The sequence below is a fragment of the Bubalus bubalis genome, chromosome 4 (genome assembly GCF_019923935.1).
Source record: "Bubalus bubalis isolate 160015118507 breed Murrah chromosome 4, NDDB_SH_1, whole genome shotgun sequence".
Lineage (NCBI taxonomy): Eukaryota > Metazoa > Chordata > Mammalia > Artiodactyla > Bovidae > Bubalus > Bubalus bubalis.
In genome coordinates this window covers 16,948,102-16,975,164 of record NC_059160.1, presented here as the reverse complement: position 1 = coordinate 16,975,164, position 27,063 = coordinate 16,948,102, and the positions used below count along the sequence as shown (strand labels likewise).

Here is a 27,063-nt window from a genome sequence, read left to right as displayed (position 1 = left end):
TCACCTGAACAGACAACCTGAACAGCTCCACTGTGGTGACAAGTGCCCCCTGGACAGGGCACTCTGGGGCAGAACCAGAGCTCAGGCTCCTCCCCTTTACACCTGAACTCTTCAGCCCAGACCCGGCCACCTGACTCTCTGAAGGGCACATGTCCCAGGACAGACACAACCTTGCCACATCCCAGCTCTGCACAGATGACCTGGGCAGTGGGGAATGTAAAGTTCCCATCAGACACTGGGGTCCAGTCTTTTCCAGAATGAACTTCTACTCGCCCTGAGCAGGGTCCATCTCCTTCAGCTAGACGCATAAATCCTAAGAGAAACAAACAAGGAAACCAGTGAATGAAGTTCTTGATCCTGACTTGACAAATGGAAACAACACACACAGGCAATGATGTGAATGCTTTTCTTTTCCAGGAGTGGGGTATGGAGAGAGAATTTGAGAGTTGGTGTCAGAATTGCCTTTTCATGAACAAGATTCTGAAGAGAAATTCAGAAGAATTTGCAGGGTCAGTTTGGGATGACTGTATCCCAACAATGTATACTCTGAGAATGGTTAGAAATATGAATTCCTTATCTACAGGCCTGGAAACTACAGAGCCCAAGACCTATCATCAGAAATGGCTGAATACCAGGAACATGTAATTTATCATTGGTTGGAGAAGTGAATTTTACATTTAGGAGCCCAGGACTACAGAGCCCAAGGAAATTGCATAATGTGTTGGCACTCAAATGTGAATGCAGACATATGAAAAACAGAACCACCCCAGAAAGACAAAGACTATGACAGAGTAGAGATCTGTCATCTAGACAAAGTTAGAAAATTTTCCTGAGACTTGTGAGGCTATTATTTTGAATAGCTTTCTTTCCCAGGAGCTAGTTCTCAAGTGACTTAGGTAAGGAAAATCATGAAGCAGGATCTAAGAAAGCATGCCAAAGTAGGGAGGTTGTCTGAGAGAAGAAATATAGACATTATAAATAATCAACATTTATGGTTTTTATATTTTTCTGATAATTTTTAATGGCAAAAATTCCAAGAATTTCTTAGCTGATTTCAGTGGGAAAGAACATGAGTTAAGAAAGCTCAGAGAGTCATAGAAGAGGGGGTGTGTCCTAACCATCTCTCCTGAAACCCCAGGATTTGTCAATGACCTTGGGAGAGAGTGAGTTCTGATTGGAAGTTTCAGGACTGTGAGTTTGCCAAACAGTTCCTGTTACAGGTTTTTCTTCCAACACGGGAATCACAGAAAATGCTAAGGGGTGATATTTAACTGATTTTAATTCTATTATTGTGATTTTTCTGTATCCATATTTGACATCAAGATGATAGAAAAGGAGATTCCCCTGCTCTCATTCTCCCACAGAAACAGGGTGCCCCCAGCAACATGCCTGCCAACTTCAGACAGAACTGTGGACCCAGAATCAGCTCCATGATGTTGCTCCAGCCCTGCATCACAATGGTCCTGGGCAGTCCTGTCTGCCCAGACATCCAGAAAGAGGCATAACCTGTTGGAAACTCTGGTAATAGGGGGGCCAACTGCAGACCTGAGTACGGATTATGAAGCAGCCCTTTGACTTATCCAGACCCATTCTACCACAGTAGGGAGGCAATCCTGACCATGCAGAAACCCAGAGAAAACCACATCCATCCATGCCTTTCCTACATACCCACTGACCATAGACCCCAAAGCAGCTCCAGGAGCAGCAACATAACTTAACTCCAGCTTGGCTAGTCCATGATTCCAGAGGCAGTGCTATCAGTTTAAGGACAAGGCAGTAAATATCTACTTGTGGAAACCAGTCTGTAAAGTCTGGAGGAAGTGTCTGCTCCTTCAAATGCACAGTCACCAGTGCAAGCCTACCCAGATGATGAAGAATCTAGCAAACATGACACCACCAGAGGAAACTAATAAAGCTCCCAAACTGATCCTAAAGAAATAAAGATCATGAACTGCTTGATAAAAAATTCAAATTCATTGTTTTGAAGCTCAGTGACCTACAAAAGAATGCAGAGAGACAAGTAAATACAATCAGGAAAACTATACATGAACAAAATGAGAAGCTTCATAAAGAACTGGAAAACATACATAAAAGAACCAAACAGAAATTCTGGAGCCCAAGGATTCAATAATTGAATTACAAATCTAAAGGAAAGCATCAAGGAAACTATATCAAATATAATCAAAGAATCAGTAAGCTTGAAGATATTCCATTTGAAATTATCAAGTTAGAAAAGCAAAAAGAAAAAAAACAGTGAACAGAATACATAGCACATATAGGATACCACAAGCAATATATATTTGAGAATCCCAGTAGGAGAAAAGAAATAAAGGAGCAGAAAGCTTATTCAAAGAAATAATAACTGAGAAATTCCCAAATCTAGGGAGGGAAATGGATATCTTGATTCATGAAGCCTATGAGTTCCCACAAAGGTTCGTCTAGTCAAGGCTATGGTTTTTCCTGTGGTCATGTATGGATGTGAGAGTTGGACTGTGAAGAAGGCTGAGTGCCAAAGAACTGATGCTTTTGAACTGTGGTGTTGGAGAAGACTTTTAAGAGTCCCTTGGACTGCAAGGAGATCCAACCAGTCCATTCTGAAGGAGATCAGCCCTGGGATTTCTTTGGAAGGAATGATGCTACAGCTGAAACTCCAGTACTTTGGCCACCTCATTCGAAGAGTTGACTCATTAGAAAAGACTCTGATGCTGGGAGGGATTGGGGGCAGGAGGAGAAGGGGACAACAGAGGATGAGATGGCTGGATGGCATCACTGACTTGAAGGACGTGAGTCTCAGTGAACTCCGGGAGTTGGTGATGGACAGGGAGGCCTGGTGTGCTGCGATTCATGGGGTCGCAAAGAGTCGGACACGACTGGGCGACTGATCTGATCTGATCTGATCTGATCTGATGAGTTCCCAAATAGGTGGAAACCAAAGAGGTCCACACCAAGATACGTTATGATTAAATTACCAAAATTTAAGATAAAGAGAAATTTTTGAAAACAGGAAAAAAAGTGACTTGTCACCAAGAAAAACCCTTTAAAACTAGAAATCCTGAAGTCCAGGAAAGCAGCACGATACATCAAAAGTACCACAAGAAAAAAACCTTGCCAACTCAATCATCAGAGCTTTACATGGATAAACTGTCCTTTAAAAATGGGGGTATTAGATATATACACACATATATATACACACACAAAAGGGCTTCCCAGGTTTCTCAGAGGTAAAGAATCAGCCTGCCAATGCAGGAGACGCAGGTTCAAACCCAACCACCACCACCACCAAAACAATAATGTATGTATATTATATATGTTATATAATATGTGTGTATATGCTATATAACATATACATGTTATATATATATCTGTGTGTGTGTTAGTTGTTCAGTCATGTTCAACTCTTTGTGACTCCAAGGACTGTAGCCCACCAGGTTCTTCTGTCCATGGAATTCTCTAGGCAAGAATACTAGAATGGGTAGACAATCCCTTCTCCAGGGGATCCTCCCAACCCAGGGATCAAACCTGGGTATCCTGCACTGTAGGAAGATTTTTTACCATTTGAGCCACCAGGCTTAAATTATATATATATATATATATATATATATATATATATATATATATATATATATATGTCATATATATAAAAGACAAGCAAAATCTGAGGGATTTCATCATCACTACATTACCAAAGTGCTAAAAGGGTTCTCCAAGTTTCAATGAATAAACAAAACAATGATACAAAAGCATCTTCACATATGAAAGTGTAAATCTTACTGGTAAATCTAAAGAGAAATACAGAATATTGTAATATTGTAATAGTGTCACATAACTTGCTTTTAACATTAGTATATAAATATAAATCAAAATACCATCATAAGAGTAACTATAATTACAGAAAGCTGCTGTTGGAAACACAATATAGAAAGAAGTAAAATCTGATATCAATCACTTAAAATGTAGGGGAGAAATAAAATGCAGTTTTTGCAGGCTATTGAAATTAAGTTGTTTTCATAACAGTACTTAACTTTGCTATAGACTGTTATAGTTAGAAAATGTTTTATACAAGTTCTATGGTAACTACAATAAAAAGTATAGTACATACACACAAAAAAAGAGAAATTAATCAAAGCATACCTCTATAAGAAATCATCAAGCCACAAATACAACACAGAAGAAAGAAAGAGCAAGAAACTATAAAACAGAGAGAAAACAATTAATAAAATGGCAATGTAAGTCCTTATCTTTTAATATGATTATAAATGTGAATGTACTACACTTTCAAATGAAAAGATATAGATTATCTGAATGGATTAAAAACAAGATCCAACTACATACTGTGTATAAGAGACTCACTTTAGATTTCATGACTCAGGTAGGCTGAAAGTGAACAGGTGGAGAAAGAGATTCCATGCAAATCATAACCTAAAAAGATCAAAGTCAGGCAAAAGAGACTTGAAGTAAAAAACTGTCACAAGAGACAGTTCAACTGGAAGATATAACTACACATATATATGCACCCAACATTATAGCATTTCAATATACAGGACAGCATGGACAGCTCTTAAGGGAGAAGTAGAAGCAATACATTAATAGTAGAAAACTTCAATATCGCACTCTCTATAATTAACAGATCATTCAAACAGAAAATCAATATGCATTCTTCTCAAGCACACATGGAATATTTTCCAGGGTAAATGACATGTTAGGCTACAAACAAGTCTTAACAAATTCAAGAAAATTTGAATAATTCCACGTATCTTTTCTGACCACAGTGGAATGAAACTAAAAGTCAATAATGGTAAGGAAACAAAAAGTCATGAATAGATTGAAAGTAAACAATATACATATTTTAGACTGTATTTCAGAATTGTACTTTCTATATCTATAATGAATGCCACTGGACTTTTGAGAAGGATTACGTAAAACCTGTAGATCATTTTGAGTAGTGTAGACATTTTAACAATATAGATTCTTCCAACCCATGAATACAGGATGATTTTTCATTTATCTATATCTTCATCAATTTTTTCATATATATTTTATAATCTTGAAAGAAGGTGGCATGCTGCAAAAAGAGAGGGAGAAGAGAGTAAGAAAGAAGCAGAAATCAAGTAAGGCCTAATTTGCAGAATTCTGAGTTTCAAAAGCCTCAATCTGTATAAAATACACAAGTATTTAGGGAAAATAGTTGTTAAATTAGTAATTAGAATATTTCATTGCACTCTGCTCCTCCTATATGCCACCTAACTGTTTGATCCTTTCTCATTTCTCCCACTTCAGACAAGAAAACACAATTTTAAAACATATGGATAGATGGCAAATAAAATGGAAAAAGGAAAGCAACTGCTGTAGAAGTAGAGTGTAATTTGGGTATGTAGCAAGCAAAAGTGGGATAACAAGAAGTTTTGAAGTTAAAGTGGAGAGACCAAAATAAAAATTTATCACTTTGCCACCCAAGGAACATATTTTTAAGAGAATTCAATGTAACTCAATGAAAAACATTGTTTAATTCATCAAGTAAAATTCCCTGCTATTTGACTGTATTTATATTAGTGTCTGTATTCTGATTATTTATTGCTAGAATTCTTTCTGTTAAAGGACTTCCTAGCAGTGCCCAACATCCAATCAAAAAGTTACAAGGCTTTCTAAAAAAGAAAAGTGTAACTCATAGCAAAATTTTAAAAGAGCAATCACTAAAACCAGATTCCAGAATAATCAATTATTTAATTGACTGCTAATAAAGATATTAATGTAAATATGCCTAGCAAAAAAATAAAAGAGAGCAAAAACTAGAAGATAGCCAAATGGAACTTCTAAAACTGAAAAATCAATATATGGAATGAAAAATTGTCTGGATTAGCATAAAAACTGAAAAATCAATATATGGAATGAAAAATTGTCTGGATTAGCATAAAAACTGAAAAATCAATATATGGAATGAAAAATTGTCTGGATTAGCATAAAAAAGAAAAGTGTAACTCATAGCAAAATTTTAAAACAGCAATCACTAAAACCAGATTCCAGAATAACCAATTATTTGACTGCTAATAAAGACATTAATGTAAATATGCCTAGCAAAAAAATAAAAGAGAGAAAAAACTAGAAGATAGCCAAATGGAACTTCTAAAACTGAAAAATCAATATATGGAATGAAAAATTGTCTGGATTAGCATAAAAAGAGGTTAGATGTGGCAGAACAAAAAAGGGGGTGGGGAAATTAAACACCTATCAATAGAGACTATCCAAACTGAAGCAGAGAGAAAAAAGAGGCAGAAAACGAACCATGGATGGGAAGTGGCACTTGGGACAAGAGTAAACCATGTAAAAATATGTATATTTGGAGACTCAGAATAAGGGATGAGTAGAAAACTAGTTGTAAATAATGGATGGAATTTTTTCCAAATTTAACGAAAGCTATAAACCAAGCCAAAAAGCTAAACAAACTCTAAAAGATAAAAATAAGGAAAAGTACCTCAGACACCTGATAATATAATTATGGAAAGCCAATGATAAACCAAAAAAAAAAAAAGTGCCATGAAACATTGACATGCTATGTAAAGGGGGACAACAATAAGTATTACTGGCTATTTATTAGAGGCAATGCTATCCATGCTGCTAAGTCGCTTCAGTCATGTCCAACTCTGTGCGCCCCCGTAGACGGCAGCCCACCAGGCTCCCCCATCCCTGGGATTCTCCAGGCAAGAACACTAGGGGTGGGTTGCCATTTCCTTCACCAATGCATGAAAGTGAAAAGTGAAAGTGAAGTTGCTCAGTCGTGTCTGACTCTTCGCGACCCCATGGACTGCAGCCCACCAGGCTCCTCTGTCCATGGGATTTTCCAGGCAAGAGTACTGAAGTGGGGTGCCATTGCCTTCTCCGATGCTAGCCATAGGCCAATGTAAAAATATCTTCAGTGTGGTGAAAATATCTAAACTAGAGCACAGTCACTGGTGAAAATATTTTTAAAAATTATTAAAAGTTAAAATGTTTCATATAAAAACGATGATAGAATTTGAGACCACCAAACCATCACTACACACACATAAAAATGTTCCAGTAAGGTATTCAAGCTACAGGAAAGTGATAACATGTGAAAATTTGGGTCTACCCAAAGCTATAAAGACTGCTCTAAATGATAATTCTGTGAGTAAATACAAAAACTATTGCATATTTTTGAGATAATAAAATATTTAAGATAAAAATAGCAGCAACATTTTATAAGATTTATTAATTTGTTTTATTATTTGTTAAGTGACAAACTGTCATTTTAAGGGCTTCCTTGAAAGCTCAGTTGGTAAAGAATCTGCCTGCAATGCAGAAGAAGCCAGTTCAATTCCTGGGTCAGGAAGATCTGCTGGAGAAGGGATAGGCTATCCCACTCCAGTATTCTTGGGCTTCCCTGGTGGCTCAGCTGGTTAAGAATCCACCTGATATGTGGGAGACCTGGGATCAATCCCTGGGTTGGTAAGATCCCCTGGGGAAGGGAAAGGCTACCCACTCCAGTATTCTGGCCTGGAGAATATCATGGACTGTTTAGTTGATGGGGTCACAAAGAGTCAGACATGACTGAATGACTTTCATTTTCAGTTTTCCCTTATCATTTTAAGGTAAAATATGAAAGATGGCAGAGTAGAATGACTTAAGCTCACCTCATCTCACAAAAACACAAAAATCACAACTAACTTTTGAACAACCATCAACAAAAAGAGTATAACCTATTAAAAATGATATTCTACATCCAAAGACAAAGAATAAGCCACAATAAGATGGTAGGAGGGATTTATTTACAATATAATCAAACCTCATACCCACCAGATGAATGATTAACAAACTGGAAAATAATTATATGATAGATTACCCACAGAATGTTTCTGAAACTCAGGTCAAGCTCCCCACCCTGGGGGTCTGGCATCAGGAAGAGGAGCCCCCAGAGTACTTGGTTTTGAAGGACAGAGGCCTTGATCATAGGAACTCCACAGGAACAAGGGAAGGGAAGTGAACTGAAAGTCACTCAGTCATGTCCAACTTTTTGTGACCCCATGAACTGTAGCCTGCCAGTCTCCTCTGTCCATGAAACTCTCCAAGCCAGAATACTGGAGTGGGTAGCCTTTCCCTCCTCCAGGGGATATTCTTAACCCAGGGATTGAACCCAGGTCTCCTGCATTGCAGGCAGATTCTTTACTGTCTGAGATACCAGGAAAGCCCAAGAATACTGGAGTGGGTAGCCTATTCCTTCTCCAGTGGATCTTCCCAACCCAGGAATTGAACCAGGATCTCCTGCATTGTAGGCAGATTCTTTACCAGCTGAGCTCCCAGGGAAGCCCACTGGGGCCAAGGGAAAAAACCATGACTTCACAGAAGCCAAGGACAGACCTACCTGCTTGTCTTATAGAGTCTTCTGGGGAGGTGGGGGCAGCTGTCCCTCACTGTAGGGACAAGGACATTGGTGGCACAAGTACCAAGGAGTACTCATTGGTGTGAGCTCCCCTGGAGGCTGCCATTTTGACACCAAGACCTGGCCCCACCCAACAGCCTGCAGGCTCCAGTGATGGGATGCCTCAGATCAAGCAACCCACAGGGCAGGAACACAGCCCTGCGCATTAGCAGATAGGCAGTCTAAAGTCTTCCTGAGCCCACAACTGCCTCTATACACATCTTTTGGCATGGCTCTGCACACCAGAAGATCAGGAACTAGCTCCTCCCACTAGTCAGCAGGCACCAAAACCTCCCACCAGGAAGCTTGCACAATCCTCTAGATGAGTCTCACCCATCAGGGGGCAGACACCAAAAGGAAGAAGAATGACAATCCTTCAGCCTGTGGAAGAGAGACTATAAACACAGAAAGTTAGATAAAATGACACAGCAGAGGAATATATTTTAGACAAAGGAACAAGATAAAATCCCAGGAGAACAACTAAGTGAAATGGACGTAGGCAATCTGCCTGGGAAAAAATGCAGAGTAATGATAATAAAGGTGATTCAAGATTTTGGAAAAAGAATGGAGGCGTGGAATGAAATGATACAAGAAATGTTTCACAAAGAGCTATAAGATATACAGAACAGAGATGAGGAATAATACAGTAAAAGAAATGAAAAGTGTACTAGAAGGAATCAACAGCAGAATAAATGAGGCAGAAAAATAGATAAGTGAGCTAGAAGACAGAATGGTGAAAAGTCACTGTTGTGGGACAGAAAAAAGAATGAAAAGATGTGAGGACAGTGTAAGAAACTTCTGGGACAACATTAAATGCACAAATATTCACATTGTAGGGGTCCCAGAAGGAGAAGAGAGCTGAGAAATATCTGAAAAGATAATAGCTGAAAACTTCCCTAACATGGGAAGGGAAATAGTTACTGAAGTCCAGGAAGCACAGAGTCCTAAATGGGATAAACCCAAGAAGGAACATGTCAAGACTCACATTAATCAAATTGACAAAAGCTAAAGACAAAGAGAAACTATTAAAAGCAACAAGGGAAAAGCAGCAAATAACTTAAAAGGAATTCTCGTAAGTTTATCAGCTGATTTTTCAGCAGAAACTTTGTGGGCCAGAAGGGAGTGGAATGATATATTTAAACTGATAAAAGAGGGAAACCTACAATCAAGAATACTCTACCCAGCAAGGCTCTTATTCGGATTCTATGGAGAAATCAAAAGCTTTACAGACAAGAAAAGGCTAAAAGAATTCAGCACCAGTATACCAGCTTCCATGGAGAAGGCACTGGCAACTCACTCCAGTACTCTTGCCTGGAAAATCGCATGGACGGAGGAGCCTGGTAGGCTGCAGTCCATGGGGATACTAAGCGTCGCACATGACTGAACGACTTCACTTTCCCTTTCCCTTTCCCTTTCATGCATTGGAGAAGGAAATGGCAGCCCACTCCAGTGTTCTTGCCTGGAGAATCCCAGGGATGGGGGAGCCTGGTGGGCTGCCGTCTATGGGGTCGCACAGAGTCGGACACGACTGAAGCGACTTAGCAGCAGCAGCAGCAGCAGCATACCAGCTTCCAAGAGCTAAAGGAACTTTTCTAGGCAGATAATTAAAAGGCCAGAGAAGAAAAAAAGAAAAGTATGAATGAGAAAGCTTACCAGTAAAAGCAAACATACAATAAAGTTAGGAAAGCATTCACACACAAACATGATACCAAAACTAGCAATCGTGAGGAGAGTAAAAATGCAAGATATTGGAAACCCATTGGAAATTAAAAGACCAGAAACTTGCCATAGACTGCATATCAAAACCTCATGGTAACCACAAATCAAAAATCTACAGTATATATTCACACAATAAAGAAAAAGGAATTCAAACACAGCATTAAAGATAGCCATCAAATCATGAGAAGAGAACCAAAGAGGAAGGGAAGAAAAAAAGACCTACCAAAAAAATACAAAGCAATTAACAGAGTGTAAGTAAGACCATACATTTCCATAATTACCTTAAATGTAAACTGATTCAATGCTCTAACCAAAAGACAGAGACTAGCTGGATGAAAATGAAAATAAGACATATATATATATGTGTGTGTATTGTCACTTGTCCATGGGTCCTCACACTCCATTTTGGGGGCACCACTGCTTAGATCAGGGTGTTCTACTGGCACCTCCCCCAAGTACCCACCTACTGATATTCTGTCTCTCTAGGATCTGTGAGTATAATAAACCCACACCTCTCCTTACCTGCACCTCTCCTATATCCCCTCTTAGAGCTGCACTTGTCTGACCATCCCATGAAAAAAATACAAAAACTACGATGGTACTACTACTACATTAACCTAATTAATGTAGGTTCAACCAGGCAGTTGTACATGTATGAAACATTTGATCTCACCTCACTGCCTCCTGTGACACATCACACAGACCGGAAGGGCACAGTGCACACTGGATCTGGAGCCTTTACTGTCCATTGCCAAGAAAGCCCTTCTGCTCCCTTGAACACCTAATGCTCTAGGAATAACTGTGTGACTGGAATCTTCACCTAAGTATGTACTAAAGTCTGTGATCCATATTCTTATAATGAGGCTGGGCATGAGACTGAGGCTTTTCCTGCTGGAGATCCCCTCCCAGACCAGACAAGCCTTACCTGAGCAGACTACTCCAGCATCCTGATCATGGGAAAGGCCCTCAGGACGATAGTCTTTAACAGTAGGATAACTACACTCTGTGATATCTGATTCTGTCCCTCTGCAGTAAATAACATTAAACCAAATGGGGCCAACTGCTGGTCCAAAGTGAACTCTTTGGAGAGCATCAACAGCAGCCCCACAACCCAGCTGTCTACACACCACAGCTGCCTCTTCTAAGCCCCACTTGTAATTATTCACTGTGCCCCATTCTCCTTGGTGCTTCACTTCCACTCTCCCCTCACAGCGGTGACCTCCATCCTTCAGCCTCAGCTCCAGATCTGCAAGAGAGACACAGACACAGATGCAGGACAGATTTTAGTGCACCATGCAGTAGTGTACTGTCAAGTAATAAAACATGGACACTCTGATCTCTGAAAAAAAATTCCCTGTGTACAGCATTTGTTGACTTCTGTGGTATATATATTTCCACCATAACCAACTCTAAGCTCTCAAAGTGCCATCACTGAACCTGGAGCAGGAAGGGAGGCAACAGGTGTTTCTCGTGAGCCTGTAGAACCAGCTCCAGGGACACCACCAAGGACAGGCCTCCAGAGACTCTGGATTCTGCCCTCCCTGTAGATGTGCCCAAGGCTACTAGGGCCCAGCTTCTCCATCTCAGTTTCAGCTCACAGCCTGGAATCCAGGGAGGAATTCTCCCTCTCCTTCCCTGTCCATAGGGAGCATCTCATCCAGCTTAGGAACAGAGGGCTGGGGTAACAGGGTGTATAGTGTTCTGATTTTTTTCTGTTGCCTGGTATCCACACCCTTGTGTAATCCCCACACTCGAATGTACTTAGTAACATGCATGTAACAAATGGAATTTGGCAAAAGTGATGAGATGTCACTTATGAGATTAGATTTCAGTTCAACAATCCACCAAAGTCTGAATGCTGCTAAGAACCAGGTAAGTACATGGGCGATATCCTCCCCTGGTTGAACGTTCAGATGATTGCATCCTTGTGAGACTCCAAGGATCCAGGTAAGCCATGTCAATTTTTGACCCACAAAAAGTGTGAGATACTCGGTGTTTGCTGACTTAAGCTGCCGAGTTCAGCAGTAATTGGTTGCACAACAGCACATAACTAATGCAGGGCTTCCCTCCAGAGTGAGAAGGCAGGGGTGAACAAGCTGGAGGCTTATACGTGAGCCTTCACTGCTTCATCCAGGTGAGACTTCTTCCTGTGTAATCAGGCATGCTGCCTGGTCCCACCAGGAACTGGGACCCAAACCACCTCTCTCTATCACATCAGGTCTCACCCAGTGTCCCAGGCTCCTGCCTGCCTGTCAGGAACTGAGAAGTGAGTTCCCTGAGACCTTGATCAGCTCCATTAGCTTTAAATTCAGGTGAGAAAAGGAGAATCTTTCTTACAATCTAACAAGACATCATCCTTGGGGCACCCTTAACATCACTCAGATCTCTGCCCCCTCCCCACCCCCCCACCCCCACGTGCTCTCACTCTGGAAACCAAAGTGGTGCGTCACAGAGGGAACATCTGGGGAAATGCTGAACTGGAGAAGATCCTGGTGTATAGTCAGATCAGGAAGGCAACCACCCAAAAACCAGAGTCTGCCTGGTTAAAAAACAGAAATTATTTATCTTATCACAGTTCTGGAGGCTGGTAAGTCAAAGATCAACGTGCTGGCAAGGCCGTGTTCATTCTGAGACCTCTGCTCTTGGCTTGTAGTCATGGCTCCCTCGCTGTGTGCTCCCCTGGCCTTTCCTCAGGACAGATGCACAGGGAGAGAGGGAGGGAGATCTGTCTCATCCTCTTTTTATAAAGTCACCTATTGGATTAGGGCCGCATCCTTATGACCTTATTTAACCTTGATGTTAGTGGTTTAGTCGCCAGATTGTGTCCAACTCTTGTGACGTCATAGACTGTAGTCTGCCAGGCTCCTCTGTCCTTGGGATTTCCCAAGCAAGAATAATAGAGCAAGTTGCCATTTCCTTCTCCAGGGGATCTTCCCAACCCAGGGATCAAACTTGCCTCTCCTGCATTGGCAAGAGGATTCTTTACCACTGAGCCACCAGTGAAGCCTATTTAAGCTCAATTACTTCCTAAAGACCTTATCTCCAGTGCAGTCACACTAGGGGCTAGGATTCAACATATTAATTATGGAGGGACACAGTTTAGTCCACAGACCCAGGGAGGTCCATTCTAGGAAGGAAATATAGATACTTAGGGGGATGTAAAGGAAACAGTAGAAGTAGAGAGACATCCTATGGTGCTTAGTCAGATTTTTTAGAAGTCTGACACTGATGTAAGAGTAAAGGATTGAATAGGATCCTGAAAGCACACAAGAAGCTATTTTTATTAATACTAAATGATTAAAGTGAAAGTGGAGAGTAAAAAAGTTGGCTTAAAACTCAACATTCAGAAAACAAAGATCATGGCATCCGGTCCCATCACTTCATGGGAAATGGATGGGGAAACAGTGGAAACAGTGTCAGACTTCATTTTTGGGGCTCCAAAATCACTGCAGATGGTGACTGCAGCCATGAAATTAAAAGACACTTACTCCTTGGATGGAAAGTTATGACCAACCTAGATAGCATATTCAAAAGCAGAGACATTATTTTGTCAACAAAGGTCCGTCTAGTCAAGGCTATGATTTTCCCTGTGGTCATGTATGGATGTGAGAGTTGGACTGTGAAGAAGGCTGAGCACTGAAGAATTGATGCTTTTGAACTGTGGTATTGGAGAAGACTCTTGAGAGTCCCTTGGACTGCAAGGAGATCCATCCAGTCCATTCTGAAGGAGATCAGCCCTCGGATTTCTTTGGAACGAATGATGCTAAAGCTGAAACTCCAGTACTTTGGCCACCTCATGCGAAGAGTTGACTCATTGGAAAAGACTCTGATGCTGGGAGGGATTGGGGGCAGGAGGAGAAGGGGACAACAGAGAATGAGATGGCTGAATGGCATCACTGACTTGATGGACGTGAGTCTGAGTGAACTCCGGAAGTTGGTGATGGACAGAGAGGCCTGGCGTGCTGCGATTCATGGGGTTGCAAAGCGTCGGACATAACTGAGCGACTGAACTGAACTGAAATGATTAAAATTTTATTAGTGATAAAATTATGTATGGAGAGGCAGGTCTTTTTTAAGTACTATAAATACAGAAAGTAATAAGACAATATTCTTGCCTACCTGGAGCTTTTATCTAGTTTATGACACAAACACATAGGTGATTTCATTACTGTGAAGAGTTCTAGGAGAGTTTCTCGGTAATGGTGGGCTTGCTTATTGAGGCTATCTCTTCTGCTGAAAAAGTAGAATTAATTTACTAAAAATTATCTAAAAGCATTAAAGACCTAATAAAATAGGAGGGGGAAATCAGCCCAAATCTTAAGGGCGCTTGTAAATTCATTGAGTTTCAAACAGATAGAAAACATTAAAAAAAAAACAAAAACAAAAACAGAAATTCTGGGGCTGAATAATACAATGAGTGTACTGAAGAATTTAATACAGAGCATCAAAAACAGATTTGACTATCAGATAGAGAAGGAGAAATATCATATGATATCCCTTGTATATGAATCCAAAAAGAAATTTTTAAAATGGACTTATTTACAAAACAGAAAGAAACTCACAGATTAGAGAACTTAACTTATGGTTGCCAAGGGAAAAGAATGAAGGGAAGGGATACTCAAGGAATTTGGGACCAATTCCTACATACTGCTATATTTAAAATGGATAATCAACAAGGGCCTACTGTACAGCACAGGGAACTCTACTGAATGTTATATGGCAGCCTGGATGGGAGGGGAGTTTGTGGGAGAATGGATACACACACACACACACACACACACATATATATGTGTGTGTATATATATATATATATATATGGCTGAGTTTCTTTGCTGTTCACCTGAAGCTATCACAATATTGTTAACTGGCTATACGCCAATATGAAATAAAAAGTTTTTAAAAATGCAGAGTTGACCAAGCAGAAGACTCAATGAAATAAAACAAAGATAAGTCAAAATTATCCAATCAGAGGAGCAAAAAGAATGCAAAGGAATAAAGGAAACCTACAGGAATTATGGATGCCATTAGGAGAAACAAAGTATCCAAGATGCCTGCTCAGTCCTGTCTGACTCTTTGCAACCCCATGGACTGTAGCAGGCCAGGCTCCTCTGTCCATGGGATTCTCCAGGCCAGAATACTGGAATGGTTTGCCATGCCCTTCTCCATGTGATCTTCCTGACCCAGGGATCGAACCCATGCCTCTTACATTTCCTGAATTGGCAGGTGGCTTCTTTACCACTACCACCACCTGAAAAGGCCAATGCTCGGGTTCTAATTTTACTTGTGCTACTTACTCAAATATTATCTGTCTTATTTAGGCAAGTGATTTAACTTTGCTTTGCCTCAGTTTCCTGATCTGTTTTTTGAGATAATGTATCCTGCCTTGTAGGACTGTTGTGCACTCAAATTCATACAGGTAACAGCTAGTGGAGGTGATGGAATTTCAACTGAGCTATTTCAAATCCTAAAAGATGAGCTGTGAAAGTGCTGCACTCAATATGCCAGCAAATTTGGAAAACCCAGCAGTGGCCACAGGGTTGGAAAAGGTCATTTTTCATTCCAATCCCAAAGAAAGGCAATGCCAAAGAGTATTCAAACTACCGCACAGTTGCACTCATCTCACACACTAGAAAAGTAATGCTCAAAATTCTCCAAGCCAGGCTTCAACAGTACATGAACCGTGAACTTCTAAAACTTCAAGCTGGTTTTAGAAAAGGCAGAGAAATCAGAGATCAAATTGCCAAAATTCGTTGGATCATCGAAAAAGCAAGAGAGTTCCAGAAAAACATCTGTTTCTGCTTCATTGACTACACCAAAACTTTTGACTGTATGGATCACAGCAAACTGTGGGAAATCCTTAAACAGATGGGAACACCAGACCACCTTACCTGCCTCCTGAAAAAATCTGTATGCAGGTCAGGAAGCAACAGTTAGAAATGGACATGGAACAACAGACTGGTTCCAAATTGGGAAGAAGTACGTCAAGGATGTTTATTGTCATCCTGTTTATTTAACTTATATGCAGAGTACATCATGTGAAATGGCAGGGTGGATAGAGCACAAGCTGGAATCAAGATAGCTGGGAGAAATATCAATAACCTCAAATATGCAGATGACAGCACCCTTATGGCAGAAAGTGAAGAAGAACAAAAGAGCCTCTTGAGGAAAGTGAAAGAGGAGAGTGACCCAGAGGGAGGGTATGGGGAGGGAGGAGGGAAGAGGGTTCAGGATGGGGAACACAAGTATACCTGTGGTGGATTCATTTCGATATTTGGCAAAACTGATACAATATTGTAAAGTTTAAAAATAAAATAAAATTTAAAAAAAAAGTTAGCTTAAAGCTCAACATTCAAAAAACTGAGACATCTGTGGCATCTGGTCCTGTCACTTAATGGCAAATAGATGGGAAAACAATGAGAACAGTGGCTGACTTTATTTTGGGGGGCTTGAAAATCACTGAAGAAGGTGACTGCAGCCATGAAATTAAAAGACACTTGCTCCTTGGAAAAAAAAGCTATGACCAACCTAGACAGCATATTAAAAAGCAGAGACATTGCTGACAAAAGTCCATCTAGTCAAAGCTATGGTTTTCCCAGTAGTCATGTATGGATGTGAGAATTGGACCATAAAGAAAGCTGAGCACTGAAGAATTGATGAATTTGGACTGTGGTATTGGAGAAGACTCTTGAGAGTCCCTTGGACTGCAAGGAGATCAAAGGAGTCAATTCTAAAGGAAATCAGTCCTGAATATTCATTGGAAGGACTGATGCTGAAGCTCCAATACTTTGGCCACCTAATGGGAAGAAATGACTCATTTGAAAAGACGCTGATACTGGGAAAGATTGAAGGCAGGAGAAAAAGGGGAAGGGAGGATGAGATGGTTGGATGGCATCACTGACTCGATGGACATGAGTTTGAGCAAGTTCCAGGAGTTGGTGATGGATAGGGAAGCCTGTGTGCTGCAGTCCATGGGGTCGCAAATAGGCAGACACCGAGCGACTGAACTGAACTGAACTCAACTGGCGTAGTAGTCACAGTCATAGCATGCTGCTGCTGCTGCTAAGTTGCTTCAGTCATGTCCAACTCTGTGAGACCCCAGAGCGGCAGCCCACCAGGCTCCTCCGTCCATGGGATTTTCCAAGCAAGAGAACTGGAGTCGGGTACCATTGCCTTCTCCAACAGTCGTAGTATAGAAAGCTCCAATATAAATCATGCCAAAATGACAAACATCACAATTTTAAAAACACAAATGTCATGAGCAAGCAATGAAGGAGGAAATGAAGCATTAAATTAGTGAATATATGCTAGTTTTTGCCTATGAAACTGGATAAGATTTTAAAGCTCGATAAAAAGCAAATGTTGGTGAGGGTAAGTGGAAACTAATATTCTCACACAATACTAGTGAAAATAAAACTCAGTGCAAACGTTTCAAAAGGCATTTACTCTCTATGCACCAAAAGCCTTAAGGATATTCATAGCCCATGAAACAACAGTTCCACCCAAGGAACATCATTAGAGAAATAATCATGAATGGTTTTTACATTTAAATTTACATTTAAATACAGAAAAGCTCAGAGCAACTTTTTCTGTAATAGCAGAAATGTTGAAAATTACTAAATGCCTGATGAAATAAAATTTATATTTTAAGGCAGGGCAAGAAATATGAGAGGCTGGAGGATGGGAGAGAGGACCCAGAGAGAGGCAGGCAGGTACACAATAATCTCTGATCTGGTTACATGCAGCAGACATGACACCCTACCCTGTGGGCACCCTGTGTGCTTCACAGACCAACACACTCAGTCCCTGCTCAGCAGTCCCATTCCTCTCACACAGACAGACTCCACACCCTCATACAGCCTCATACACCCACAGACACCCTCACATGCACCCTCACACACACACACACACACACACACACACACACACAAGCACAGAGCCTACAGGAGCACAGACACAGGAAACATGGGGACCCAGGGGCAGTGCTCACACATCAGGCTTGTGGAGCATGTGGGAACAGCCCAGAGTCCCAGATAAGGGCAGTCACTGGACCTTCCACACACTAGGAGCCACTGGGACTCTTAGAAACTCCCTGAGAACAAGGGAGACAGTGGAGGGACTCAGGCTGACCCAGCTCGGTCCAGACCAAACCTCACTGTTCTGTAAAATCTGCGGCAATGACCAGTGGACCCCACACAGGAGAGGGACCAGTATTCACAGTCGGTGTGGCTCCTTTTTGGTCAAAAACACTGATGCTCGGCTCCAGAACTCCAGACACCTTTCCCTTCACCGAGGCATCCACTCCCTGCTGTGGACCCAGGACAGAGGGGCAGCTCTTACCTTGACCACCCACCACGGTGCCGAGGAGGAGGACACAGAGTCCCCACAGGGAGAGGTGTCTGCTCAGAGCCATCCTGACTTCACGTCCTCAAGGCCACAGTCCCAGCTGCAGGATCAGCCTGTGAGGAGGCGTCAGGGTGCTGACAGGGGTCTATATAGACCACCCCTTACACCCTCCCTCCTGAGAGCCAATAGCAACACCTTTTACCATTTCAGGCACTATCGGAGGCTGCATCTGCCACTTTCTGCAGCTCAGACACCAATGAACTTCTGTATCTTCAATATCTCCTTATATGAACAACACGGTCCTTCGACCTCCTGCTTCCGTGGTCCTGAGAGCCGGGCTTCATGACTGAGGCTGGTGTAGAAAAGTTGCATCAAAAAGCATGAGTGACATTTTCTCATCTGATCACCTGGACCAATACCATAGACTGTGAGACCTGTCAGGGTCAGAGGAGGGGATCTGTTGGCCTGTGGAGAATATCTCTGATGGAATCAAGCATTGATCTTCCCTGGCACTGAGCTCGGGGACAAAGAAGAGAACTACAAGAAGGCTTGAAATACAAGAATATTTATCAGGCCAGCAGAAAGTGAAGACCAGGAGCACAGGAATTCATAGGTGACCACGGTGGGAGCGAGGCGGGACCCATCAGGTTGAGGGGATGAGTTTGCTTGTCTTTTCCCCCCTTCTCAGAAGGATCTGGAGCCTGGAGCACATGCTTGCATTCTCTATTGTGTCCGACTCTCCAACCCCATAGACTGTAGCTCTACCAGACTCCTCTGTCCACAGGATTTCCCAGGCAAGAATACTGGAGTGGGTTGCCATTTCCTTCTCTGGGGGATCTTTCTGACTCAGGGATTGAACCCACGTCTCCTGTGTCTCCTGCATTGGCAGGTAGGTTCTTTACTCCTGAGCAACCTGGGAAGCCCTATAAGGGATTTTCAGACACACTAAATCCCTTCCCCTTTATTGCATTTCAGTTTATGTGAAATATCCCTTTCAGCTAGTCACCAAATAATGCTTCATGAGAGAAAGAGATTGCTGTTATACGAAACAAAGGGAAAGTAAGAGTCATCATTCAACTCTAGCCTGTCAAAATCAGATTTGGGGATCTCTAGAATAAAACATGTAGTTTAGAAAGACTTAAATTTCCTAAACTTTACAGTTTCCCTCTTTGCATATTGACAGTTTAGTTTGATAAGATTCATTGTATTATTAGCCATTACTAAAGAAGATGCAAAATATAATTTAAAGGAACTGCCCCAGACAGAAGGATAAATAGAAAATATTATGCTACACAGTAGCTGCAGGCAAGGGGTCAAAGAAGAGGCCTGTGAAGCAGAAAAGAGAAGGGGTTCATGCTGCCTGAAACTATCAGTGACCCCACCTCTTTCATTCTACATTTAACAGGAAAAGCAGAGACAAGAATGGAAGCCCGGGTGGATGAGGGGACAGATCAAAGCAGAAGGGGCTGAAGTTCAGTGTGGCCATTGCTGCCTCATTGTTTCCACTGATCAGAAGAAGCTCCCCGATGGTAACCAGAAAGTAGTCCTGGGGTGAATAGAGACTGAGAAGGACAGTAAGGGGATATAAGATAGTGAAAAAACTCAAGGTCACTAACTTGCTACCCCCATGCCTCATGCCTGCTCAGGCTAAAGATTCCCATGATGCACCCCTGTGGTCCACACAAGCCCACACTGAGGCCCCCTTACCCATCTGACTCTCATCATTTCAGCAGAGATGGGGGAAGGACACATCTGTGACACACACACTTCAGAGTCCCCACCAGAGGTCAGAGATGGATGGCTCCATGCACCCCACACACACACACCTTAAGGTCTCAGTGCAGCCAACACTGAGGGCAGCTGTGGGCCAGTCCACAGCCCTGTCACATCCCCGACCAGATGGACTCCTCATCCTGGTCATCAGACATAGCTGCTTCTCTGTCCTGTCATGCCCATCCTTCCTATTTGAGACTCAGGTAAATGAAAAGGGAGAAAAGTCAATTGAACACATTTTTTTTCTCTCTCTCTATTTAAATGTGCTAATATTTTATTTTACAACAGTCACTTACTTGTTCTGTGTTCCTCTCACTTCCAAGCCCCCATCTGTACATGAACTCCATCTCCTTCTGTATGCTTGACACAGTAGTGATAATAACTGATTATAAATGTCAAAACCAGAATATAAACTCAGGGGCTGGAGTAGGACCAGGATCTGCTCAGTCACTTAGAGTCAATGCTCTACTCCCCCTGGGGCCCAGAGTCATCATTCCTTACCCAGTTATGAACTCCACAGCATCACCAGAATCCATGAGGCAGACACCTAGAACACAGGGCATGCTTCCTGGGGTCCATTCATCCCTCCCACAGGATGACACAGGGGTGCATTTGGTGAACCAGGTACATACGGTCTTACCTCAGGATCGAGATGTCACAGATAAGACACTGTTAGGGGCTCCAGACTCTATTATAGGGAGGGGTGGGCTGGAAAGGAGGGGCTAACTCAGGGCTAGTATAGGGTCCCCAGGACCCACTACCCCAGAGCTGGGAGTGCAGCGTCAACATGGACCAACTCACCCTCTGATGGAGGTATGTCTTCTCTGACACATAAAATCTCAGTGTCCAATCTCATCCAAGATTTGAAGGAGGAAAGCTTTAGGGAGGACACCAACCAACTTTGTCCACAATGAACTTGAGAGAGTGTACTTCAGGTGTCAGGAGAACAGACTTGGGAGCCAGTTTGCTCTGTCGTGACTCAGAGCTCAGCCACACACCATGTGTGTGACCTTGTACAGGGTCCTTACACTCTCTGTGTAGTGGCTCAGTCTGTAAAAGGAGAGTTATGTTTGTGCCTAGATGACAGAGTTTTGGTTAGAATTAAATGAGTTGGCATTAGTAAGAGATATAACCTTTAGTTACTAGTAGTACATAGTAGTGATAGAGAAGCAATATTAGGGCCCCTCTCTCCATCCCATCCCAGGAATCACAGAACTCTAGAACAGGAATTAAATTCTGTTATCTTGAATCTTGACTGGAGCTATCAAAACTCCCCAGAGTTTTGACATGCTATGATGGTGATTGGTGCCAGAGTTGTGAGTCTTCCACACATCACCCCTTCTCTCTGTCTCCCATTCTACTGTTCATGAACTTTGACCTTACCAACTGTGAACCTCATGAATTAAGTTGTTTACTTGCTAATTTTACTTTATAAATGGACTTGGTAAAGGTTCTGTGTATAATTCACCTTCTTATCCCCAGTGCCTGCTAATTAAAAATCCTAAATGATGTCTCTTGTATACCTGAATGAATGAATGTCAGCCAGGTATTTTACACAAATCATTTCAATCAAAAGAAATCTTTTGAGAAATAATTTAACTTGTTGTGAGGACCTAAGAGCACAATGCAAGTTGTGTCAACTTTTGTAATGATATTTCAATATGATTAAATGGTATAAGCTATGTATGGTTCACTTCATATTTCGCTGCAATGAATGCAGTAAATTGCAATACCAGAAACAAGGCTAGCCCCATTTCAAGAGCAGTACTGTGAGAGCCTGTTCTAAACACATATAAAAAAGCTGCAAGTGTCTTTGTATATCTGAAGATAAAGAAGATAAACCACAGCACCCTGACAGGTGAAGGCCATGAAGCCTCCTGTTCTTGTCTTAATCAGATATGGCCAAGTGGTCAGGATGTTTATGTATTTATCATTTAGCACATTTTCGATTCAAACCACACATAACTGTAACAGGAAGAAATTTTTTTATAAAAATTTTATTTTAACAGCTTTCATATTGAATTAGAAGTGCAGAAGCAAAGAGCAGGAAGAATCCTGTTCTTTAACTTAGACTAACTGTTTACTTGGTCTTATGGTAAAGCAATACAATCTGCAGCATTATTATTCCCAAATCACCATGAAAAATAGAGGTTTCAGAGGTTCAGTAATCTCTTTGCCAGGAAATTAATAATTAAATCTGCTTGTTTGAGGAACATTTCCTCAGGACCAATCAGACAGAGTGACTAAAATACAAAATATTTTTAAATTAAAATAGTGGTACACAATTTAAAAGGAAATAATTCATTGAGTTGTTACACCAAAGCATTGGAGACCTGCCTCACCATCTGTGTTCCTTGCATGGATGGATGGTAACAGGGTTCGTAAAGTCTCCTTTACCCGAAGACCACTTCATCACAAGGGCATAAAAGAAGGAGCAAGGTCATGAGCTGGTGATGTCCAGCCCATCATCTCTGTTCACCCCTTTACAGTCTATAACCAGCAATATTGAACAAAGAGTATGGCTCTGAATTGGCCTCATTCATTCCTCCATAGTGCAGCATCAGATACCCAGAGACCAGAACAGATCAAAGCTACTAAATCAAAGACAAACAGATTTTAAGTGGAGAGCAAGCAGACCAAGGATGCTTCCCCACTGCTGTTGGAAACAAAGAAGCCCTCCCACCCCAGACACCATCTGTGGGAGGAGAGAAAAGAAGATGACTCTTTAAATAGAGGAAAACCAGTCTCAGCGGGGAGCTTGAACTAGAAATGACAAGACAATTATTACAATGAACCCAAGCTAGGTTGAGGGACAAATTTTAAATGGGAGAGTCTGTGTTAATGTTATGGAACTTTCAATCCATACAAACACACCTTGCTAGTGCACAAGATGAAATCAGTTATAATAATAGAGAATATTACATTTATGTATATTTGAATTCTAGAGGACACATTTTAAGCCTACTACAAAAAGAAAATTGATAAATCTTCTCTTGTTTTTAAATGCATAGAGTTTTCACCTCTGTGAATTCTTTCTAATTCCTCCAGCTCAAACTTACAGCTGCATCTATTTAATCTATATAAACGTTCTTATACATACTATACGGTCTCCAAAGTGCAGGCTTCTGGAGAGCAAGTATTATGTCTTATTCTTCAGTGTCTCCTTAAGGTCAAGTAAAGGCACATAGAAAGAGCTTAACAAAGATTGGCTAACTAAAGAAGTGAATTCATGGACAAATGCGGAAAATCACCCTGCAGTTAGTGATACTGAGTGGAGAAGGGAGGTGGGGGACAGGGGAGATACAAATCTGACTAATCCCACCTGGCACAGACTGAGGTGGAGTAAGGAGTCAGAGACACACAAGCCAAAGGATAAAAATAGGAAATGCCTTCAAATCCCACTTGGGGAGGGTAGGAGCACATTCAGTTTCTGCACAAAGCTCTACCTCAGTAGCTTCTCCAATGTGAGAAAAAACTGACAGCACAGCTCTCAGGAGTTCTACTGAGGGACGTGGACAGACAGTAATACTGGTCAAACAGCTGTATTTCCAGTCCTCAGGGCCTCATTCTGGGCAGTGAAACGTGGGTGGTGTCACCTGTGTCACCTCTGAGTGGAGGCATGAAAAGCCCAGATGTGATTCTCTAGTCTCTCTCTTTTCTGCCCCAGAAGTTGTATGTTCCAGATGGTGCACATGTAAGAGTCTCACTAATCACTAACAACTGTAGGTTGTGATGAGTGTGTGTGTGTGTGTGTGTGTGCACGTGTATGTATGTGTGTATGTGTGTGTTTCTATATGTGTGTGTGTGTGAGAGAGACAGTGAGATTTGGGGGTCACTTTTTCCAGCAGCAGAACAGAGTCTCTTCTGATGGATGCAAAGGAGAAAGAAGACTTGAAAAGAAGACAGAATCTGTCACATGAAGCAGGTACTTTCCTGGATCTCCTCTTCCTTCTGTGTCTTCATCCCAAACTACTCCCTCTGATCTCACCTTGCTTCCTCTGTTGGGCTTGGTTGTTTCTCAGTCACCATTTTTGACTTACAAACAACTAGACCTAAGTCCTGTTTAAGACCACCCACCCCTGGTGCATCTCCTGTTCCCTTTAAATCACTCTGTGCTGACAGTCAGTCTCAGTTTCCCAAATTTGCCTCTTAGCATTTTGACCTTCATCCTTAAACAGCTCTCATTTCCTCTGAGTTAGTCAGTCCATCATCTCTGATCTTATTTCACCTTCCACCAATCCTGTACTAATGAAAAGGTAGCATGTGCTTTCTAAGTCCCCTGTTTCTTCTTGATTTCCTGAACAAATCTGATTGTGCATTTACTGCTCCATGTATGTAATTAACTTCTTCCCCCTTCAGTTCAGTTTAGTCAATCAGTAGTGTCCAACTTTTTGTGACCCCATGGACTGCAGCATGCCAGGCTTCCCTGTATCACCAACTCCTGGAGCTTGCTCAACTCATGGCCATTGAGTCGGTGATGCCATCCAACCAGCTCATCCTCTGTTGTCCTCTTCTCCTCTTGTCTTTAATCTTTGCCAGCATCAGGGTCTTTTCCAATGAGTCAGTTCTTTGCATCAGGTAGCATCATTCTTTGCATCATTGGAGTTTCAGCTTCAGCATCAGTCGTTCTAATGAATACTAAGGACTGATTTCCTTCAGGATTGACTGGTTGGATCTGCTCGCAGTCCAAGGGACTCTCAAGATTCTTCTCCAACACCGCAGTTCAAAAGCATCAGTTTTTCAGTGCTAAACTTTCTTTATGGTCCTGCTCTCACATCCATACATGACTACTGGAAAAAACATAGCTTTGACTAGATGGACATTTGTTGGCAAATAAATGTCTCTGCTTTTTAATATGCTGTCTAGGTTGGTCATAACTTTTCTTCCAAGAAGAAAGTGTCTTTTAATTTCATGGCTGCAGTCACCATCTGCAGTGATTTAGGAGCCCAAAAATATAAAGTCTCTCACTCTTTCCATTGTTTCTCCATCTATTTTCCATGGAGCGATGGAACCAGATGCAGTGATCTTCACTTTTTGAATGTTGAGTTTTAAGCCCACTTTTTCACTCTCCTTTTTCACTTTCATCAAGAGGCTCTTTAGTTCCTCTTCACTTTCTGCCACAAGGGTGGTATCATCTGTATATCTAAGGTTATTGATATTTCTCCCAGCAATCTTGATTCCAGCTTGTGGTTCATCCAACCCAGCATTTCACATAATGTACTCTGCATATAAATTAAATAAGTAGGGTGACAATATACAGCCTTGATGTATTCCTTTCCCCATTTGGAACCAGTCCTTTGTTCCATGTCTGGTTCTAACTGTTGCTTCTTGACCTGCGTACAGATTTCTCAGGAGGCAGGTAAGGTGGTCTGGTACTCCCATATTTGAAGAATTTTCCACAGAAAGAATTCTTCACGTTTGGGTAAGAAATAATTTTGCTAATTTTTTTCCTCAACTCAAGAAAATGGCACATTCAAAACCTATATCTTTGTGAGCACAACCCTAGGGCCTGCCTCGGAACATGGGAGAAGTTGGTGCAAGGAGAGTCTGTGAAGGTGAGGCTTCATTATCTTCATGATTAATCCACCTCTGCTCAGAACTGATGCAATTACCAACTCCAGAGCTATTTAGTTCCTGCAGGTGGTCATTCTTAAGCCACTTAAACTCAAGATTAGTGCCATTGGGATGGCACTCAGAGTTCAAAGGCTGAGTGGTTGCTCAGACTTAAACTCTATGACCTGATGCTCTATTGTACGTGGAGCTTTGATGCAGCTGAGTCCAGCCTGCAGATAAGCCTAAGAACCCTGGAAATATAGCAAAATGTGTTTCTCCTTTAACATCTAAAAGTCTGTGAACAGACTCTCTTTTCCTTATCATTGACTCCTTCCCCATCTGGGCATGCCACCCAAGGCTACTGCAGGCCACAAGTATCTGCTAAGGCCCTTCCAGGGCCCAGGATTGGAGTGAGGCCTGTACCTGAGTATAAGTTCTGTATTTCCACTCTCTATAATTTAATAGATGCTCAGATAATGTTTATTGAATGACTGAATTAGATCCTGCTAGACATTTAAGAGAAATTATCTTAAATATAGAGAACTATTTTTGAGGACATCACTTAGTTAACTGACATTTTTGTTTTAAAGGCAAATGTTTTCAGCAATTAACAGGGCAAATTTTTATTTTCAAACAGAGGGAGCTTATCACCAACAGACATGTCACAATGAACACTGCAAATCTCTATCTCTAAGGATACACAAGACAAACCACAACATACTAACATGTGGCCTCTTATTAAGTTTTAATCAGACCCAACGGAGGAGACAAGCTATTCATATGATTTATCATTTGGCAGTTTTTCAATTAAAACCTCACAGCGACATCACAGGAAGAAAGTTTGCAATTAAAAAGTACAGCTGCACTGTCTGTATGACATAAGGAAGGAGATTAGCAGCAGCAGATTTCTTTTGCTTTAAAAAAAAAAAAAAAGCAGACTAATTCATCTTTCACTCTGTGAAAGGAAAGTCCTCTGAGGCTGATCCTGAAGAATGCTGTAGAGACCAGGACAACTCAACTATTCTGCAGAACAGTTAGAACTGAGAGCTAATAACTTTGGATAATGGTGTGCTCTGACTTCTTTCTCTTTACTTTTCGTGACTCTACTGTCAGTTCAGTTCAGTCGCTCAGTCGTGTCTGACTCTTTGCGACCCCATGAATCGCAGCACACCAGGCCTCCCTGTCCATCACCAGCTCCCGGAGTTCACTCAGACTCACGTCCATCAAGTCAGTGATGCCATCCA

The 27,063-nt window shown here is 41.6% G+C and overlaps 2 protein-coding genes across 2 annotated transcripts in view; both read right to left on the bottom strand.

Moving 5' to 3' along the window:
- The window catches only part of LOC112577663 (antigen WC1.1), a 50,844-nt gene extending 32,241 nt beyond the window's left edge, over window positions 1-18,603 (bottom strand). Inside the window, exons 1-3 of the mRNA XM_044941023.2 lie at window positions 18,488-18,603; window positions 11,076-11,396; window positions 5-313 (exon numbers count right to left, since the gene is read on the bottom strand). Coding sequence (XP_044796958.2) covers window positions 5-313; window positions 11,076-11,396; window positions 18,488-18,560 — 703 coding nt within the window. The 5' untranslated portion in view covers window positions 18,561-18,603. The remainder of the gene's footprint in view (window positions 1-4; window positions 314-11,075; window positions 11,397-18,487) is intronic.
- LOC102402808 (antigen WC1.1) overlaps window positions 1-27,063 on the bottom strand; it is a gene marked incomplete in the record, with an annotated part of 1,152,186 nt that overhangs the window by 1,021,806 nt on the left and 103,317 nt on the right.